General features: G+C 37.3%; 1 protein-coding gene across 3 annotated transcripts in view; it reads right to left on the bottom strand.

Annotated features, from left to right (window-relative positions):
• Positions 1–10,322: 10,322 nt before the first annotated feature.
• LOC117322298 (protein TANC2-like) overlaps positions 10,323–22,786 on the bottom strand; it is a 52,261-nt gene continuing 39,797 nt past the window's right edge. For all 3 annotated transcript variants that reach the window (XM_033877127.1, XM_033877128.1, XM_033877129.1), the window contains 11 exons: positions 22,097–22,218; positions 21,577–21,715; positions 20,104–21,247; positions 18,905–19,136; positions 18,097–18,333; positions 17,361–17,537; positions 16,538–16,622; positions 15,530–15,787; positions 14,119–14,427; positions 13,006–13,244; positions 10,323–12,333 (listed from right to left, as the gene is read on the bottom strand). In XM_033877127.1, coding sequence (XP_033733018.1) covers positions 12,025–12,333; positions 13,006–13,244; positions 14,119–14,427; positions 15,530–15,787; positions 16,538–16,622; positions 17,361–17,537; positions 18,097–18,333; positions 18,905–19,136; positions 20,104–21,247; positions 21,577–21,715; positions 22,097–22,218 — 3,251 coding nt within the window. In that variant the 3' untranslated portion in view covers positions 10,323–12,024. The remainder of the gene's footprint in view (positions 12,334–13,005; positions 13,245–14,118; positions 14,428–15,529; positions 15,788–16,537; positions 16,623–17,360; positions 17,538–18,096; positions 18,334–18,904; positions 19,137–20,103; positions 21,248–21,576; positions 21,716–22,096; positions 22,219–22,786) is intronic.

Here is a 22,786-nt window from a genome sequence, read left to right as displayed (position 1 = left end):
AGTATACTAGCTAATTCTGTCGGTAAATGTAACTTTTACTGAATCAAGGATGCATTATCAGAGACGCTGAGAAAAATAAAATTTCAGAGCTCGGAATGCTCGTGCCAGATTTTGACTTAATTAGTATAAATAAGTCCGTAAACATGTCGTAAGAGCTTTTAAAGTAGCGGAGGTACTTACAATGTATTCCGATATCTTCTGTGCCAAACTGCATGTCAACCGTAGTAGGCGACATTGAAGGTACCAAAGTATAAACACTGCTCCAAATTGCAACAATTGATATCTAATCTCATCCTTCCTTTTCTGTCTTTCCCTTCTTTTTCTGTTTTCCCTTCCTTTTCTGTCTTTCCCTTCTTTTCTTTCCATCCTTCTTTCTTTACTCTGTTCCTTATTTTCTTTTGTAGGTCGTCTTGCCATCCGTCTTCTTGCAATTGCAAGAACGTTAAGCACTGCAAAGCAACACAAACCACATAACATCTTATTGTTACAAAGACATTTTACTAGTAATGGTGGGTGCCAGGTCATCCGAAATGCATTCATGGTCAATTATTCTTAATTGATTTTGATATATAAAAATATATGTATTTTCTATATTTTTAACGAGAACAATTGAATAAATACCAGTTACTTTCCATTGTAAGGAATTCTTATCTTATTTATTCTAAATTACATGAAATCAAGTATTGTAGCATTGTCCATTTTAGACGTCTCACAAAATACCATCATATTTGCAGATGTCGGGTTGTCGAAGCGATAACATTTGAATGAAGCCGTAGTGGTCATCTTGAATCCCGTAACTTAAAAGCCAGTCCTCTGACTTCAAATGTTTCCATAGTACTATCGACCCACACAATATTAACAAAGTCGGGCTGATAGCGTTTCTTAACGTATATATTTTACTTTAAATGATTACACGGGTTGAGGGGATGTTTCGGTGACTTAAACTGTCTAAAATAGTTTGTGCAATTCCCAGCGGAGTGTGCAAACACTCGTGGACAGTGTCAATACCTTTGCTTAATTCGCAATGCATGGGAGCATTTTCTTCAAATATATCTGTATCACATATGTTTGTAGAAAAGGATTTCCGCATTTTAAGATATAATCAAGAGTTGCGCGATATAATTCAAGTAATGGATTATGTTAATGCCGCTTTTAAGCAGTAAAATATTATCTTTACCCAGAAGAATATGTGAGGGTTACGGTTTAGGAGAGCATTGGGGTTTCGACATTATGCATATTAAAACAAAGAGAAACGGTTCGGTGCAATGAGTGATTTTTCTTTACGGTCAATAGGTCATGCCTGGTTTTGAAAAATGATGTAAGCCTTAAGCCTTTTCTTTTACTTGCTAAAGAGCGCCACTCTAGGATGTTTATCATATCTCCAACACTAGAGCTGTTTCTTAATGTGTTGGGCAGCTCTGAGTTGAACCATTTCAATCTTGTTTATGACATTTTTCATTTATCTATCATTATTTTTCAAGTATGAATCCGAGGCAGAACAAGTATATTCTAAGGTTGGTCTTACTAAGGGAAAGTATGCGTGCGTTTTCACATTTTTGGAATCTATTTTTATGTTTCTTCTTGAAAAGATCAGGGTTGAATATGGGCTTTACATTTAAGATTTGACTGGACAGTTTTTCCCCAAGTATTTCGCTTCTGTTACATGATAGAGTTCCTTTCCATGTAGCTTGTGAGAGAGCTATACTGGGTTTTTATTGTTAGAGATGGATAGAATGGAACATTTATCCGGATGGAATGACATATACCAAAGACTTTCCCGGAGTGCCAACTTGTCTAGGTCTTTATGTAGGCTCTCAGCATCTGACTTAGAACTCACTGTCAGATACACGAAGGCATCGTCAGCTAAAAGCCGAACAGTAGAGATGATGTTTTTGGGGATGCCGTTTATATAGAGGAGGAAAAGACCACAGGCGCTTGCAAGCGCCTGTGGAAAAGACATGGGCCGATGACAGATCTTGAGGCAGGCACCCATAACGTTACGTTTTTTGGCCATTCACAAGTACACATTGTTCTTTGTCTGATCGTAAACTTTCTATCCAGGTGTTGATTTTATCATTTACTCCATAGTATCTTAGCTTGTTAAGAGTACAGAAAGATTCACTCTGTCGAACTCCTAAGAGAAGTCCATGATGAGGACACCTCTCTGCTTTCCATCATCCACCGTCTGATATATGTAGGAAATCTAAAAGCTGACTCTCGCATGATATTAATTTCCGGAAACCGTGGTGGGGTCAGTACAGGATGCCAAATATGCTCTAGGATTTTACAGAAAACACAGGTTAATGACATCGGCCTATAATTTTCTGGACTATACTAAGGACCTTTTATATATATTTAGGTGACACATATGCTAACTTCCTATACATCACGTATATGATGCAAATAATTATAAGTCACTGTTTCTGTCACTAGGCTATATTCTTAAGCACAATCCTGTTTTTTCTACCCAGTTTCAATATAGACATCTGCAATTGTACATGAAACAACGACTGAACGGAAACCCCATTGCTCTCTTAAACCGTAACCCCAGTACCCACATTGATTCTTTTTTGCCATAAAAATCTCATTTTACTGCTTAAAAGCGACATTTACATAAAACCATTACTTAATTATATCGCGCAATTCTTAATTGCTTCCTTTGATGCGGCAATCCAATTCTACAAAAATGTAATACAGATATATTTGAAGAAAATGCTCGCATGCATAGCGAATTCAGTATAGGTAATATAGGTATTGACACTGTCCACGTGTGTTTGCACATTCAGGAGGAATTGCGCTAACTATTTTAGACAGTTAAAGTCACTGAAACATCCCCTCAACCCGTGTAATCATTTTAAGTAAAATAGATTTGTTTAGAAACAGATATGAGTAAATTTTCTTATCTCGGTGGTCATCATGCCGCTTCGGTGCCGACACCCCATATCCCACAATATCGCATCCCCAATTGTGATGCTGCAAACGGTGTTACAACCACACCAAAATCTACAGTTTAAACGTGTAAAGATAAACTACCACACCAAAATCTACAATTAAACGTGATTACTATCGCCAAAGTCTATGGTGAATTTATCGTGTTGCGAAGTTCTATATTAACGAGACAAAGAAGGACTGGGGTTGGGTACCCCGAGAGAATAGAACGTTTCCGACATTATAAAACTGAAATAATGCTATATATGTAAGCGATGTTGTATTGGTGATTTTATTGCGAGATTGAGTGTAGCCGACTTCAGTTATCAGTTCGTAATAATACATACAATTATTTTCTTCATCTCCGAAAATGAATTATCATGATCGATTGAAAGCAAGACCAAAATTATATCAAGTGAACTATAATACACCCCCCTCCCTCCATGTTCGAATGTATCTTTTCTTTTTTTAATCTAAAGCGAATCAATAATTAAATACATACAGAAGAAATTCTATCATGATGTGGGCAAACACATGGTCCATAACTTTCCATGTTCTGAGTGATTATTTCTTTGTTATTTATTTATTCATTTATTTATCTATTTTGCATTTGTTGATGTTATTAGATATATTTGTATGAAGTGGGCGGCATTTTAAGCATTTTGGCGACCATCATAGTATCACTGTCGGCGGTGCAACATTTAGATTATCAGAATTTTATAAGAGTATATTGTACATGTATTTCGGTTCTCCAAATTAATGCATTTGTATTTCAATTTTAAAATGTTATCTAACACAGAATTGTTTACAGTAACAGAAAAGAGCTTTGTCACTCAGGCAAATACTTAAAATCATGTTTATCATTACGTTCAATTTATCACGCTGAATGCTAAGTCATTCTGCCGGCTACCTCATGTAAATTTAATCATGTCCGGCATATTGTTCAATTCACGGTGACCACGTTGATCTTTGTTTCAGCCATTTCCATTTTTTCCAATATTTACATATCTGATTACTGCCCATCTTCTATTTTTTTTTTCAAATCCGTAGAAACTTACAACTGTCCGTCAAAGAGTTAATTTATAAATATTGTACAATACAACTGTTGTAATTACTTTAAAGGGACTTTCCTTCGTTTGAATAAAGCGCGTGTCGCCAAAATGAAACTTAGTGGAAAATATGTATTTTCCCCAAGTAGTAAAAGCTGTAATCTTTAAATTAATATGGCAATTTTATTCTCAGGGGAAACCAAAGTGCTGCAAGTATTAAATCATAAAAATTTTCAATTCGACCCGAATTATAACTAATTACCGCAAAGGCTGACGGTATTTGTGTACGAAACGTCATTTCTGTGGTACATTTCGGCGTTACTTTCATTACTGGTAGGCACAAAAACCCAAATAATCCTCATTCAGAATAGATTTTATCAATAGAAATTTTGCATATTGAATAAACATTATATTACTTCTAACATACTCTTCATTCATGGAAGATGTGGCGTGTCCACTTTAACGTAAATGAAAACAATAAAATCATTAAAAATTGAATGCGGATATCATTGTGGTTATGGCTCATACCAACCCTAGTAGTATACAATGATAAGGGATTGCTACAATTGTATGTCCGGCCCTGTTCATTTTTTCTCAATCCACCACGAACTAGAACATTCTAATATTTCTTGTTTGTCAAATGTGACATTTTAAGTTGTTATTATTTTTTCATTTAAACATATTTTATTTGCAACAAATGGGATAAGATACACGGTTAAAACTTATAATCCGTCTTCTCCTGTACACACATTTAATAAAAAAGAAAACATAACCAACAATATCTAAAGGCCCGATCATGTAACTAACCTAAATATAAGTATTACGTTATTCAATTCATAATGTGATTTTTTAATGATTTTTTTCACATTATTTTTATCTAGGGGGGGGGGGGGGCTGTCCTAATGTTTTAGTAAATACATATTCGCCTGTAACGATCATTTGCTATCTCTCCCTGATCCTGTAAATCGTCGCCCGAATCTCCGCGATTCTGTAACTCATCTGACCTTATTAGGAATATTCATTAAAATAAAAATTCTTTTTTTTTTCTTTGTCGGTCTCGCGAGAATCTCGGTTTCATTATAACATATCTTTTCTATTATATAAGATATCTTGAAAAGAAAATTATTTGAGAAATCTTTTAATGTTTATAAGATATCTTATATATTATAAAAGATATGAGATATCTTATACGCATATACGTTATAGGAGATCTTATATAATTTGGTTAAATACTGGATCAACACTGCTCTTTGGATGATTAACAACTTGGCTTGCCGTAAATTATTGTAAATGATCACAATTATTGTAATTGATCATAACTATTGTAAATTATTGTAAATGATCATAATTATTGTAATTGATCATAACTATTGTAAATTATTGTAAATGATCACAATTATTGTAATTGATCATAACTATTGTAAATTATTGTAAATGATCATAATTATTGTAATTGATCATACTTATTGTAATTGAGCACTACTGTAAATGATCATACTTATTGTAAATGATCATGACTATTGTAAATGATCATGACTATTGTAAACTATTGTAAATGATCATGATTATTGTAAACTATTGTAAATGATCATGACTATTGTAAATGATCATGATTATTGTAAACTATTGTAAATGATCATGACTATTGTAAACTATTGTAAATGATCATGATTATTGTAAACTATTGTAAATGATCATGACTATTGTAAACTATTGTAAATGATCATGACTATTGTAAACTATTTTAATGATCAATATTGTAAATGATCATAATTTATTGTAAATGATTACAATTTTTTTAAATGATCATAACTTTTATAAATGATCGTTAAGGCTGTGAATCTGCAATCTCTTCGGAAAGTTATTGGGGCTGTTTACGGCCATCTCGGGCTGTGCTCCTTTTTCTGATTTTGTCGAAAGCTATTGAAATGAAACAATCTGATACAGGATATGATTTTAGAGTATGTATTACCGCTTGAAATCTCAATAAAATTGTAAATGATAAGATTTCTATCGTTACAGAACAGGACATGTTGTTTCTTCGTATTACTGATTTGAATGCGACAATGCTTCGATCTACGTGAAGCGCAAAGATTCAATGACTGCAAAAATGGGAATGAAAAGTTATATGTTCATCGTTTACAAGGTTTTGTAATATAACAAGGTGAGTTGAAATTAAATATCAAATTAAATATCAAAATTTATTATCAGAAACCTTTTCGTAATAAATGTTTTCCCATGCTGGTTCCTGCTCTGTAGTATCGCCAAGTAAAACAGCGGTTGGACATTCAGATAAGCAACCACGAGTTATCGGCCTTGTCCGAATCCCGCCCGTTTCCAGTCTCTATAATACCAAGAGTTGTCGTTCTTCGTGCTCAAAGAATGACGACTTTTACTACCCATTGAGAGGATAATGACGTATATATAATTTAGTCAATAGAAATGCTTATCAGCTATCTACTGAGGTATTTAGACTATTTACTAATTCTTCTGCTGAATTTTCGTTTTCTCTTGTAGTACATAAATGATGTCTCCAAGGTTTTATCAAATCTCAAAAAAGAATAAAGTGACAGGCATATCAAATATAATTCTTAAATCTTTTAGTGATTACATAAGTCCAATTCTTTTGGATATTTTAGTTTGTTCTATTTCCAAATATACCTCTTCAGATCGTTTGAAGCATGCTCAAGTGACTAGAGTATTCAAGAAAAAATACCTTTTGGCTTTAGATAAAAGTAATTATAGGCCAGACTTCATAATTAAGACCCAGTATTTGCAAAATTTTTGAAAGAATTCTGTATGATAGCTGTCTACCTTTTTAAAGACACTTTTCATCCTTTTTAAGCTGTCTATATAGGTCGGCTTTTGGTGCCAAACCACTTTGCTGCGCATGAATGGTCGCAACCAGGTTTGGGGCCATTATGGATCTCTCCAAGGTCTTTGACTGTCTTCCACATGACCTGTTCCTCAGGAAACTCTCATCTTGAGGGGTATCGACTGAGGCTGTTAGTCTCAAGCGGGTGCGACGGGGAGGCGACACCAACAAGTGGATGTCTCTCATCAAAGGGATACCCCAAGGCTCGGTCATTTGGCCCCTTATTTTTGACATTATTTATATATGACATTTTTGTTTTTGTTTTATAGAGGCAACACTTTAGGTTATTTCAGTGTAGTAAGATGTTTTAGAGACAGGCCAGTATTTTGATAAACTGGTTTGATATCAAATGTAAGAAAGCTCACCCTGAAAAAAATCAGGCTATTTGTTTTGGAAAGAAAATCCTTCATCATTTTAAATTGTCTACGAAGAGAGTGTAAATTATATTTTAGACACTGATATTGAACATTTGTTAAATTTCAACAAACACATTTCAGCTCTTTGAAGAAAAGCCTCCAAGCAGCTAGCAGTTCTGAAAAGGATCGGACATTTTTTACCAAATGCAACCAAAACTATAATCTACCAATGTTGTTTAATCTAATTTCGATGATCTTCCCCTTATTTGGCATTTCTGCAGTATTTCTGCTACAAAGAAAATTGAAATGGTGCTAAATCAAATTGATCTTTCCTCCATATTCACAGGTTGAAACTTATGGCCTATGAAGTTGCTCCAGGCAATATTTGTAACCTCATTAACAAACAAGAAACTTTGTATAATTTCAGGGCAGAGAACAAAGCACACCTTTCCAGGGTTAACACCACCAGGTATGGCAAACATGTCCTTCAGGTACGAGGCGTCTAGCATATGGAACAGCCTAAGGATGAAAACTGGACAGAATTTGGGAGGCTGCTCTGTATTTGGGACGGCCCAGATTGTAAGTGCACAATACGTCCAGTTTAACTTTTGTCTTGTGGTGTAGCTTTTTGATTTATTCCATATGCTTTGTATGTGTGCTTTCATATATTGTTATATGCTTTGTTTGTGATTTGTGATGTATAAGTCTAAATATTTTATGATTTTGTCTCATTTATTTGTCTCTAAGTCTCAACTTTATTCTTCTGTGTTTTAGTGTGTATTTTGGAAATTTCCACTTTTGCTACATTAGCATATATTCATATTACACTATTCAATAGTATTTCAATTTCAAATTTTAAGTAACACTTTGTCTATGTTATACTGGTGTTCATTCTTAGATTTTTCTATTCTTAACCATAAATCTGTGATGTAAGTACAATATCTATATCTGTGGTAACTTTCCTAACTTGGTAACTATCTTAATTATTATAAAACTAACTAGAGCTGTGATATATTCATGTTGTTGTTTATATATATGTTTTAATTTAAGTTTGTTGAAATACTAGCTCTTTTGAGCTTATGTTACTTTGTTGTGTATATTGGACATAAAATATACTTTCTTGTATTGAGACTGAAATAATCTCATTTAAATATAATCTACACTGGTAAATGTTAATTCTCTGTATCATCTCTGTACAGGGAAAATCCCTATACATATCTGTAAGTCCCTTTACATCCCTGTACGTCCCTGTACATATCTGTCTGTCCCTATAATCCCGTACATCCCTGTAGGCCTCTGTCCGTCCCTGTACAAACCCTGTCTGTCCCTATAATCCCTATACATCCCTGTATGTCCCTGTACGTCCCTGTCCATCCCTGTCTGTCTGTCCATCCCTGTAGGTCCCTGTACATCCCTGTACATCTCTGTACGTCACTGTACATCACTGTCCGTCTCTGAACATCTCTGTACGTCCCTGTACGTCCCTGTACATCCCTGTCCGTCCCTGTCCGTCCCAGCACATCCCTGTCCATCCCTGTCCGTCCCTGTACAAACCCTGTCTGTCCCTGTACACCCCTATCCGTCCCTGTACATCCCTGTACATCCCTGTATGTCCCTTTACATCTCTGTACATCCCTGTACATCACTGTCCGTCCCTATACATCTCTGTACATCCCTGTACATCCCTGTATGTCCCTTTACATCTCTGTACATCCCTGTACATCACTGTCCGTCCCTATACATCTCTGTACGTCCCTATACATCCCTGTCCGTCCCTGTACAAAGCCTGTACGTCACTGTACATCCCTGTACATCTCTGTACATCCCTGTACATCTCTGTACATCCCTGTACATCCCTGTACATCTCTGTACATCCCTGTACATCTCTGTACGTCCCTGTACATCCCTGTAGGCCTCTGTCCGTCCCTGTACAAACCCTGTCTGTCCCTGTACATCCCTGTACGCCCCTGTACATCCCTGTTCGTCCCTGTACATCCCTGTACATCTCTGTCCGTCCCTGTACATCCCTGTACATCTCTGTCAGTCCCTGTACATCCCTGTCCATCCCTGTACATCTCTATATATCCCTGTACATCTCTGTCCGTCCCTGTACATCTCTGTCCGTCCCTATACACCTGTCCGTCCCTGTACATCTCTGTCCGTCCCTGTACGTCCCTGTACATCTCTGTCCGTCCCTGTACATCCCTGTCCGTCCCTGTAGGTCCCTGTACATCTGTCCGTCCCTGTACATCTCTGTCAGTCCCTGTACATCTCTGTCAGTCCCTGTCCGTCCCTGTCCGTCCCTGTACATCTCTGTCCGTCCCTGTACATCTCTGTCAGTCCCTGCACATCTCTGTTCGTCCCTGTACATCTCTGTCAGTCCCTGTACATCCCTGTCCGTCCCTGTACATCCCTGTCCGTCCCTGTACATCCCTGTCCGTCCCTGTACATCCCTGTCCGTCCCTGTACATCCCTGTCCGTCCCTGTACATCCCTGTCCGTCCCTGTACATCCCTGTCCGTCCCTGTATATCCCTGTCCGTCCCTGTACATCCCTGTCTGTCCCTGTACATCCCTGTTCGTCCCTGTCCGTCCCTGTACATCTCTGTTCGTCCCTGTATAAACCATTTTCAGTTCCATTCCCCATCTCCTTGGGCGTTGTTCATTTAGGCATTTTTTTCCTGATATGTCTGGTTAAAATGATATTTAAAGTCTCTAAAGGTTAGTAGAAAGCAGAAATGGGCCTAATTAAATCTAACCACACCTTTCCTATATTTTTTTTTTTTCGACTTAAGGATGAGTGAGATGTACATATTATTATATTTGTTCACACTTGCTTTAGACAAAGTGAGCCAACATGAGGCCCAATTGGCCTGTATTGCTATTTGTAGCCATTTTGTTAAAATCCAAATTGGACATGACAACTGGGCATCAAGGGAAAAATTCAATCGAAATTTGAAAAAAAAAAAGAGTAATCTTTCAATACTTCTTAAAAAACAACGATTACATCCTTGGGGATGGACAACAGATCATGCACAAACGGCGATTTGAAGAGCCCACCATCTCTTGCATCTGATGATGGTAGGCTTGTCAAAAAAACAATGAATATGCTTATACACAGTAGTATACGATTTTATTGTTCTGTAGCCTGCATACTTGTTTTTAAACAAGGGAGATTCATGATAAATTAACAATTGTTTTATCTAATTAAGAAAGGTGTGTACATGACATATGACAATTAATGGAAATGTATAAATCACAAAAAATCCAATTAGAGCTCAATACATATATAAAATACACAGGTTTTTACAATACACAGAGACCTATATCGCCCACCTGATGTTAATTCAGCTTCTATGAACTTTGAATTGGGTCAAGGTGAAAATAAATTGAAATTGACTCAATATCAATTAACATCACATTTTAGATATTTTACCCAATTATTTAATTAGTTTAAATCTTGTAAACAGTTGTTGGAATCTTTATTCATATGACTTTCAAAATCTGTCATTTGAATATAAAAATGTATACCATTGGACTTTAACAAATTTGAAAGATTGGTAGCCCTTCATGCCAGGTCACAAAATAAATGTGACCCTGGGCCTTTTGGTTGTTGCCTAATAAGTATTTTTAACAATAAAAACACATTTAACCACGGTGACCTTGAAAGATGGTCAAGGTCATAATAACTACATTTGAACACTATTGATTATCCTTCATTGTAGCATGGTGCTGATGAAATACCATGACACTGGGACTCGTGATTTCTTAAAAGAAGTTTTTTTTTAAAGATTTCAGGACATTTGTTCACCGCGTTGAAAATCTCCAAATTGTTGTCATACTCATAAACGACAACATGAACTTCATATTAAGCCCACAGATTTTGAGTCCCTAATATTCCCATTAAAATTCCATTAAAATTTCCATTAAAATTCCCATTAAAATCCCTAAAAGGTTAGGCTACAATTACTACTTTCATTGTTAGTACTTAAAAAGTTTAAAATGAGTTTTTTCAATTTCATGGCTTTTGACTCCATTCTTGACTTTGGATCTAGATAAAAGGAAGATTTGTTATACATTGTCTCAAGGTCACACATGGAAGTCTCTAATTTCTTGTATCTCATCGGCAGAACTTTATACAGGTGTTCTATACAGCTGATAGACAGATAGACTGACGGATGAAACACCAAAGCTGAATGTCTGAACATGCTAAAAAGTTCATTGGTCCACTGACATTGCAAAAGCTTGGGGTTTTTTAACCATAAAATTACACTTGTACAGCACCAAACAACACCCGCTTACACAGGTACGTAATCTTTCTTACTCCAGTAAATAACAAACATGTCTCATATCTACATAGGAATCTCACATTCTTACTGAAATCCAGGCATCACATTTTCATAGAAAATCCTCCACTGGAAACATTTACCTCTACACAAAATATATCTCAGGATTTATTTACCTCTACACAACCGTAAACATATCCCCGGATTTATTTACTTACACAATCACAAACATGTTCCATGCCATTTCTGTGACACCACGCCACTACAAGTCACAACCAGAAATGAAAATACAATGGTTCGCTTGGTATGTAACTGTATCCTTATAAACAAATAAATATTTTAAAATATTAGCACTAAATCATGTCTCAGTATTAAGCACCACTATATATCGCAACACTGGTCCCTCGAAGGGCTGTTCCATCATGTCATTTCTCCATGCGGAGCACAACCATGTCACAAAGTCCCTCAACTGAAGGGGCTATTTCCTTGTGCCTTTACCCCATGCCGACCACACCCATATTGATCAGGTCCCTTAAAGGGCCGTTTCCTCGTGCCGTCTTCCTGCACCGAGTACTCCCATGTCTGTGAGACTCTGACGACTACCACTGCCCCCTGTACCCTCGTATCGCGCCTGCTCTCGACATTCGTCTCTCACCCTCATCAGCAGCCTATGCATCTCCCGATTGTTAGGAGCGAGACGTGTCGCTTCCTTCAGGTCATCGAGGGCCGAGCTGCACTGTCGGTTGTCACGTTTGGCCCGAGCTCGTGCATAGTATGCTTCGAAACATTTTGGCTTCAGTTCCAACGCCTTAGAGGCTAGGTCAATGGCCGACTCCCATTCCTGTAAACAGACAGACTCTTGTTATAAACCACTTCTTTGGAAATATCAATTTTGAAAATAATTTTTAATTGTAAGGAAATGTCTTCAATGGTTATTAACTTGAGATTTGATTCACATGATTTTGCGTTTGTGGAGACTTTGAGGAGCAGACTTTAGATTTGACTGGCATTGAGTTTGAATGTATACTGGAAGAGGTTGAGGAGCTGGTTTTGAATTTGACTTGCAATGAGTGTGTGGTTGTGCCTTTTTGATTTGACTTGCATTTATTTTGCATTTAAACTTGGAGAGGTTGTGAAGTCAGTTTTTGATTTGACTCGCATTTATTTTGCATTTAAACTTGGAGAGGTTGTGAGGTCAGTTTTTTATTTGACTCGCATTTATTTTGCATTTAAACTTGGAGAGGTTGTGGAGTCAATTTTACATTTGGCTCGCATTTAGTTTGTATTTACACTGGGAAAGGTCGAGGAGTAGGCTTTAGATTTTACTCACATTAAGCTTGCTTTTACATCAGGAGAGGTTCAGGACTCATAAGGAGCAAGTTTTTATATTTGACTCACATTGAGTTTGAGTTTACATCGGGAGATATTGAGGAGCAGGTTTTTATATTTGACTCACATTGAGTTTGTGTTTACATTAGGAGAGATTGAGGAGCAGGTTTAATATTTGACTCACATTGAGTTTGCGTTTGCACCGGGAAAGATTGAGGAGCAGGTTGAGTTTGAGGTCCTTAAATGTGTTTATATCCTCTCGGATGTCCTCCCTTGGAAACTTCTTGATGGCGTACTGGTATCGCTGGGCAGCATCTCTGATACGACTTTTCTTGTACAGCACATTTCCATCCTCCATGAGCTTGTTGAGTAATAGTAGCATCATGTCGGACTTGCCGGATGCCACCGCCCACGTGGTCTGACCTGTAAACAAAACCAACGTATCAGGTACATAGCTCTAACAAGGAATAATTACCAGGGCCCAGTTCAACAAAAGGTGATTCGCTAATCACTTGATAAGTGAAAATATCATTTCTCCTTTACTTCAAAATCTGAGTATGTGTATTCCTTGGGGGAGACTGATGAGTATTATACTTCCATAAAATTTTGTCAAGCTAGTTATACCAGAAATAGTTTTATCAGGATTTAAAAATTGTTGTTAAACTGTGATTAGCCTAATCACCTTTTGAACAACTGTGGCCTGGTAGTCTGCTTATAACCAATACACAATAAGTGTGGTCATGTGACCTAAAATGGAACTACAGTAAATCCTGCCCTTAAGGCTAACTTTAGTGTATAAAAAAACCTTTTATAATGGCCACATGTTTCTGACCCCAATTTAATACAATCCATTGAACATTTTATAAGGGGCCTAGTATCTCGACTATATTTGTTATGTACATCATTTAATAGTTCCTTATTAACCATGAGATCCGAATTGCTTATAGGCATCAGGCATTGCATTTTGTTAAGTAGATTTATATTTGTTTGCTAGGTTTATCGTCTGTGAACAACTACGGTCATTTTGAGGCGGGTTCTCCTTGTAGTAGTTGGTGGCTACCTCACTGAACAAAATACGAGATACCCTTTAAAGAATGCCATCCAGAGCAATAAGGGTAAAGTTTTTTGCCTATGGACACAAAAACAACAGCACAGATCAGCCCATTTCTTAGCTTGCCGAGAAAACCAAACCAACAAAGGTAAAAAGCGTCGACCCACGCACCTCGGTCCTTCACCTGAGGTGACTTGGCCTTTTAAAGTTATAAAGTAGAGGAAGAGACTGAAGTACTATACATACCTAGTTTTGCTCCTTTCTTCAAGAAGCAGACGACAACAGATGTGTTTCTGCGGTCAATCGCACGGTCAAGCGCCCGCATACCATTGAGGTCAGAATGCTCTATCTGGGCTCCCCGGTCAATGAGAGCCTGTACCACCTGGGCGTCGCCGTGGAAGGAGGCGAGCTGCAGCGGTGTGCGTCCACACCTGTCTGTATGGTGGAGGTTCGAACCTTGGTCCAGCAACATTGATATAATGTGCAGGTGACCTTTCAGACAACCCCAGCAAAGTGAGGTTAGGCCTTCCTTGTCCACCTGGTTGATGGAGCAACCTGATGAAACAAAGGGAGATAATTAACATTGAACTCTGACAGCAACCTGATGAAATAAAGGGAGATAATTAACATTGAACTCTGACAGCAACCTGATAAAATAAAGGGAGATAATTAACATTGAACTCTGACAGCAACCTGATGAAATAAAGGGAGATAATTAACATTGAACTCTGACAGCAGTCTTTCCATTACATGTTTATCATATACCAGAAAGCTTTTTCACTCAAGACAAAAATTTTAATTTGTTTCCCTTTTAAAATTTGCCCTGACCATATGCAAGATATCTATAGTAGGATCAATGAAAGTTTCCCTGCATTGTAGGAATTGTTCTATGGTTACTGGGGTGAAAATTGGGCGAGTGTCCTGGTATACAGAGATTTCCTGGTATGTCAAAACTGCATTTTCAACAAAACACTGCTGAGAAAAAATTTCCAACAACAGAAAAAAATAAAATAAAATAAAAGCACAATTTTGTGAGCTTTGATCTTGTTATAAATATGTCACAAAATCTTTATATTACAGTCTGATTCTCCAGATAAAATTCTGCCAAAATAAATTACAAAAATTAGTGTGTTTTCTTAGCACCATTTTTATAATTGTATGTTTAAGCTGGAGTTCACATTTCTCCTGACCTAGATAAGCTGAAGCAAGTCTTTGGGAATTCATACATTGATCAACTAGGTTTAACCTCTTTGAATACATGAGCATGCATTTATTGAAAATGAAAATGAATTTCCTTATAATATTTAAATATGCATGTAAGATAATACATGTTCAAAGGCTTAATGTTCAATTTCATCCTACTTAGAGGCCCCATGAACAAGCAACCTGTCAACATCTTGATTCAAATTATATTAACTTCATAGTGTGCATTCCCATCTCATATATGAAAATATCCATTTGTATAAAATAAATTAATACCTTGAACAAATTAAGTTCTCAAGTAAGGTTCAAAATAAAGTGTGAAGAGGTTAATCAACCTGCTATGTTGCCATGGTTACTAGCTATAATGAGGTTGTGTATATATAAATCTATCAACAGTTTTCAAATATCCTCTTGTTTATATACCACTAACACAAAGCCTGATCAATAAACTGACCTTTGTTCAGCAACATTTCCAGCACTCCTATATGTCCCTTGTAGGCTGCTATCATGAGCGGCGTGCGGCCATATTTGTCTGTGTGTTCCAGGACTGCCCCTGCGGCAATCAAAATCTCGACGATGTCCCAGTGTCCAGCGTCCACACAGCACAGTAAGGGTGAGAAGGACTTGTTATTGGGGTGTTGAGGCATGGCTCCTCTGTCCAGTAGATACTGGACCAGGTCCTGTTGTCCGTGACCACAGGCAGCTGTCAGAGCTGTAAAGAAAACGCAAAAGTTTAGTTGTCATTCATTTTTTTTTTTTTTTTTTTTGCGATTTTATAGACAATAATAACTAAATTTACAGTTATGACAGGTAATTTATACCATATATCTCTAGTCTACACTAGCAATCAAATTACACTTTCGAGTGATATCTTTTTTTCCCCGGGATCGACTGCTTTTTAGGAATTGAGAACAGACCTGGTTATGCTTCTTCCTTTCTTTGAGACAGACATTCAAATTGACTTTCTTTTTACACTCTTCAGACAAATGACATTGATATATTAATGAAAACTACGTTAATTACAAATTTCCTGTTTTATCAACCTTAGTAAATATGTATGGTTAGGGTAAAGATAGATTGTGAACACAAAACATTAACCAAGGGAGATAACTCCTACATATTTTGTGGACCTCGAAAGCAGTTTTCTCTGATTTTATATTTGATTTTTGACAAATCTTTCAATTTCGAATTTCTGAGAAATTAAAGTTTGAATAATACAGTACAAAATCACATTACAATTTATTATCCAAAGTATTAATGATATATACCCCAATGATTACAAAATATCAATTTCAATGTAAAGCTAGAAAAATGTTTGGTTAAATTTTTACTGTTATTATTTTGTAGATTTTAATATCAAACAAAGTTTGCTCATATTTATTTAAATTTTCTTATAAAACTATTGATCATGGAGTCTATATTATACATGAGTTCAGTTTTTTGGTGGATGTTATGAACATACGTGTTTCTCCTAACAGTGTATCGGTGCTGTTCATGCCGAACCCTTCGTAATTATGAATGCTCGGGTGAAGCAGGTAGTCACAAATCTGAAACGAAAAAAAATATCATGTATATATTTCACACAGCAGTAGAGAATTTATACATTAGAAAGTAAAGACTTTATTTTTTGAAGTTCTTTGCCTAATAATGGAACAACTGTACACTATTTGAGAAATGACCGATCATATTTGATTCTTACCGAGAGAATTGGTAGCAAATGCTATCAAATCCATTGAAAGTTTTGCAGAGGTGCAAAACTTTTAGAATCTTTGACCCCCATGGGAGTGTGACAGGGGTAACTCAACCCGAGGGGAAAGATTCTGAAGTTGCCAAACACGAGGCATGCAGAGTGTTTTGCAGCTTAAGAATCTTTCTCCGAAAGTCGAGATCACCTGTCTCATTCCCAAGGGGGTGATTGATTATTTTTCTCTTACCCGGTTTACCCTCGTATGTTTCTTATATTGCCGTTACATCAATGCAAGGAAATGTTGACGTGACATAATTGAATTGTCGATGTGACGTCATTTTATTTTTGACATGACGTCATTGTATGGTTGTCAAACATCATATAATTGTTGAGAACGTGCAAAGAGCATGTGTAGCTTGTCTCAACCCTAGGGTGAGATAAGAAAATCTCACCCTGGTAAAACTGTAGATATCCATGTCCAGGGCCAGGAAAAATCTATAAATATCACCTGGGGAAATTCCAGTTTGAGATATTATGTATAGACTAGAAATATGTTAATTTTTGATACTAAGACTTCAACTCCACACCAGATACATACATTTGTGTGACCGAGAGCCGACGCCGCCACAAGAGCCTGCTGCATTGCCTCGATCTTCGTCAGCTGACCATCGTAAGATGACCAATCACACTGCAGTAGATACTCTAGGGCCTCCAGGTGACCATGCATAGCTGCGTGGACAGCCGGACACTGACCATTGTTGTCTACATGGGACAGCTGTAGATAAAGAGTTATAAAAAGATTGAAGGAAATTTGCATTAATAATGAAGTTTTTATATTTCTATGTTCAGACATTCCCAATGAAGTATTCTACTGCCTGTATTAGGCATACATAGGTATTTCATGGACATGTAAATTTGGTAATATTCACAGGGAATTGGGCAATATTCATAGGGAATAGGATAATATTCACAGGGAATAAATTTGGGTTATATTCACAGGGGATTGGCTAATATTCGTAGAGAATTGGGTAATATAATGTTTACAAGGAAATTGGGTAATTTTCACAGAGAATTGGGTAATATTCACAGAGAATTTATTTTTCTATATTCACAACTATCTCAGATAGTGCGATATTAATGATCCAGGGATAGGGTTTATTTGAAGATTAATACGGTAAACAATTTGGCGAAAATTTGATTCCTGTGAACTATTTATGACCCGTAAACCTGTGAAATATATGCTCACAAAATTACAAAACTATACAGTAACATTCAATAAATGTGTAGGAAATTACAGTTTATGAACATTTAGAAAAATTTGTGTGGAAAATTACCCTGGCGTTACGGAGACACAGCATCCGCATAATGTCTATCTGTCCGGCTGCCGCGGCGTAACACAACGCCGACATTCCAGTCTCCGATACAGCATCGACACTGGCATGGAACTCCAACAGGAGACTGACCATATCGGAGAAGCCCTCCCTGGCAGCTACACATAACACTGGGGCACCATTCTGGTACAGGGTACGCGAGTTAGGGTTGGCTCCCGATAGCATTATCAGCCGACTCACCTAGAATCAGGCACATAACAAATATTATAGCATTTTAAGGTATTTAAACAAGCTATGTGATTACCAAACAAAATACTGGCAAGGACCGAGAAATATCTTAATTTAGTATAGTATAGGTGACGCCTTACTAGCTCAGTAAAGTGAGAAATTCCTGTTTGTCTACTGGGTAGTAGTAAAATGCTCACTTAGAAAATAGCAGGTTGTCAGTTCGATCCCCAACAAAGTATTTTTCATTACTCCTTTCTATTACAGATTTGGTGCTGCCCTCCGCTCCAGGTGTAAGCTATTGGAGATTGAGATGCTTCTTTTGAGCCGAAGAACCTGGATTGATGTTGTCTTTGGGGGCAAAGTGATGGAGAGAGTAGCATTAAAGAGGGGAGCAACAAGTCACTTTACTAGTTAGGCTGGTGGGAATTTCTCTTTAGTCTAGTGATAAGAGGGCACTGCACGGGTTGGATATTTTTGATAACTCCTTCCTGACATACTCATTACAATTTAGGGACATTGATCATGACAAGAAATATTATGACATCATGGCAGAAATATTTATGATGACATATAGTACACTGACCTTGACATTGGGCGAGTAAAGATTTCTGTATGACACAAGTGCAGCGTTCAGATTGTCCGAACTTAGTGACATCCAATATGCCTGCATGTCACGTGATGAATAGCCTCGCTGTTTACTGATGTTCTTATAGATGTGGGCTTTTAGGATATGGTGTCCTAGCTCAATCGTCTTGTCTTCATTCAGTGGGGCACTCAACCGTGACAGCTTGAAAGCCATGAGGGCATGACCTTGTCTGAAACATATATATGCATTGTATGTACTGAAAACTATGGCTGCTAAATTTACTGATTAGTTTTTATACTGGCTTAGCAGCCACTAATTACATTGGACAATGGACGCAATATGTGTTATGAGACTATAACAGCATTTGATCATGTGACCATATCACCAATCTCATTGAGACATACAGTTAGAAGCAATGCTGAGTGATGTCAGGTGATTGAAAAAATCGTAACTATGAGGAAATCTGCTAAAATGTAAATGTAAATAAAGGATGTTTTAGTAAATGGCGTTTATGGTACTATAACGCAAACTATCACAAAGCCCTAGATCTAGAGGGTTTATTAAGTGTATCAGCAATAGCAATGTAAACATTTTACTTAATTGTAAACACTGTCATCATACTTAGGAAACAAAACACAATTATATTTACCAAATATATATACAAATCATCCAGTTACACTTTAAACTCAACATTTACAACAGTTGTACAATTTTTAAAGGATCTATCCCGAAATTAAATTTTAAAATTGAATGAAAATTTTCATCTCAATGGGATTTCACAGTTTACAAATGTGACATTAAGGTTAGCCTGCAGAAAACAGCCGTCCACCCAGAAATATCTCATCATGCACACAATTAAGGATCAAGGGGAAATTTGAGAGAGACCCTTGAAATGCTTTTTGAAAAAATATCAGAAACTTCAACTTTTAAAATCCATCAAAAAGTCTCAAAGTTAAATAGTTTACTCTCTAGGGACCAAAGGAAACTACACATGAAAATTGAAATTGAGAAGAATGATAGCAAACATTAATGATCAAAATCAGGCAGCTGTCGGCCATTTTTTTTTTAAATTTTCATTCTGATCAATCTCAAATTTCAACCTACACAAATATCTACCAAAGTGAACCTGCATGATTTGAGTGAGACTTTCCGAAATTCCCACAAAGTATGATTTCGTAGGGAAGTGCTTGACTTACCTTAGGTCACAGAGAAACTTTTGGTTATCAGCGTCATCTCTCCGAATTAACCACTCCCTGAATGCTGGGTGAAAAAACATATAGGAGCTATCTTTTCTCTGGTACATAAATCCAGATAACACTTTCAGTCGATTCTGAAAATCCGTCCAAGACAGAAAGTGATCTGTGTACCCGGAATTCACAGTCTCGAAAATTTCCGTGGCATTTAGAGGATAGAGCGTGGCAAGACAAACACTTAAAATGGGCGACACTTTCTCAAACGATCGTACACTCTGGAATTTCAGGTTAAAATTTAGTAAAAATACCTCCGATATATTCATTGGTAGGATTTTGTAATTGGAACTCTTCAGTACCACATTGCCTTTCTCTATAAGGTCCAATGTTAACTTGGTGTATAAGAAGGAGCCCTTGCTCAGCACCTGCAGATGAACACAGAATTTGATTTGTGTTGATAATTCCAACTTTCCATTAAGAGCGATATTGTTTTTGATATTAGCACACGTCTCAATCCTATAGTTGATGTAATCTTGTATATCCTGTGCAATGAGCTCCTCGTAACGACCACGGTCGATACACACATGGTCATACGGGAGAGACCGCGTGATATCCTGCAGGACGCTCTGAACTGTAATAACAGGCTTCAGCCAGAACGGAAAATCTTCCGCATGACGCACGAGGAACGATGCAATGGTATCTCCGTAATCCGGCTTGTGGAACTCTGCCTCATTTAAAGAGTCTATGAGAATAAGACAACATCCAGAGGCTATACGTCCTGATTCCTTCAGAGAGGTGAGGGGCTCGATGATGCCCTTTATGAAGGCTGCGGTGGGATTTTGAACACACTCCTTCAAGCTGAGTACATGTTGAAGCTGAGGGTCCTGGAGTAGCATTTCCCGATACGCAGACAGCTGTGGGGCATGGGACATTCGCGCCGCTAGGCTGTGGATAAACTCTGGCACCAGACAGGTGGCGTTGTTGTCGGCCTGACAGAAATGGAAAGCTACAACCTGGGAAGCGAGGTTTCGGAGTGAGTTATAATTCAGGCCGACGTCGGATACGGGATGGTACTGCTGTGAGTTGAGTGTGGAGTTCGGGCTGACGCCTTTATGGAACACTTTGTCTCGACTCATACGATGCCTATTACCTGAAGACAAATTGATTTACATATTAGAATAGTCCATTTACTACTGACAAGCATAAAGAATTACTTACGAAAAATTTATAATATCTTATAAAAAAAAAAAATTGGTATGTTATTTAATTACAGATATAAATTTCATTAGTTTATAAATATTTCTTTGCATTCTTCATCTTCTTCTAGGCACAAATAAATCGAAAATCATTGATTCAGTGTTGGGACTTATTATGATCAACAGCGCTGGGGACCAAACAACCATTAACAATGCAGGGTCTTAAACGACAATGATATACAAAATCCTGAAATACTTATAACTGAGATAAAATTTTTGTTACCTTCCACAAGGTCGCTGGAGGAGCCGTCGCGGAAACAGCTCAATTGTACAAGCTGTTGTATGACCGCAGTCTTGCCGGCCCCGATACCTCCGGTGATCACCACCCCTCTTGTTTGATCCACCAAATCCCTGTGTAGGATCTACAAACAACAGATTAAGATGAAGATGGATGAAGGCAAAATGCAGGTCAATAAACAGTTGATTTCTTCAGGATTTTGATCCTGCCTTAGTGAGACACTTTATTACCACCCTGAACTCAAAATTTGCATTTCCTCTCATTGTCGTACGGTCATGAACTTAGAATGTCTTCAAAGACATCACAAATATATGCTACGACAATTAAACACGATATTTGAACAACCGGGTAGTAAGATTCTGCCATTTTTTAGATATGTAAAGACATGTTTTCGTTTCACTTGACCGAATGCCTGTCATAACAGGTACCAATTAATTGATTCAACAAAATGCCTATCAACTTTTTAATTACAGTCGTAAAATATTCTGATCGATTTTTAACTCACCTTTTCGAGCTCAGTGAAGAGCCATTCCCGACCGAAGAATTCTGCCTTTCCCTCGGTGTGAGGGACCTCCATTTCCAGAGCAGTTAGATGGACCTGGGGTGGTTTTATCGGGGTGATCTTCACTACAACACAAATAATTATATTATATAGTCTTCACTTTCCCTTTATCATTTAACTGACATATATCGGGTAGATGGTGATATTTGGGAGGGGGGGGGTTAGCTTAGTCAAGAGTGCTGGCCACGTAGCCTCAGGTGAAGATCTGAGGTGTGCGGTTCGAAGCTCCCTACCCATGGAGGTTTTTGTTTCACAAGAAGCTGAGGAACGGACCAGTCTGTGCTGTCATGGTTGTGTCCTTAGGAAAGACACTTTACCCTAAATGGTCTGGATGGCATGTGATGGGCCTTCCGTATGTGACTACTTCAGTGAGGTAGTCACAAACTACTACAAGGAGACCCTGCCTCAAAATGACCCTGGCAGTTCATGGGGCAATAAATGCAGCAAACAAACAAATAAACACAGTTTACGATTTTAACAAATTTGACCTATTTAACCTTGAAAGATCCCAGAATGCTACTGGATGAATATGATAACCAAAGCTTTTTTTTTCAGAAAATGACAAACGAAAAAGATTATAATGAAGACAGTTTACTAATGCTGCACCATGGCATACACTCGCTTGCTCTTTGA

This window comes from Pecten maximus, chromosome 2 (assembly GCF_902652985.1).
Source record: "Pecten maximus chromosome 2, xPecMax1.1, whole genome shotgun sequence".
Taxonomy (NCBI): domain Eukaryota; kingdom Metazoa; phylum Mollusca; class Bivalvia; order Pectinida; family Pectinidae; genus Pecten; species Pecten maximus.
The sequence above is the reverse complement of the archived record's forward strand: the minus strand, read 5'-3'. Positions and strand labels throughout refer to the sequence as shown.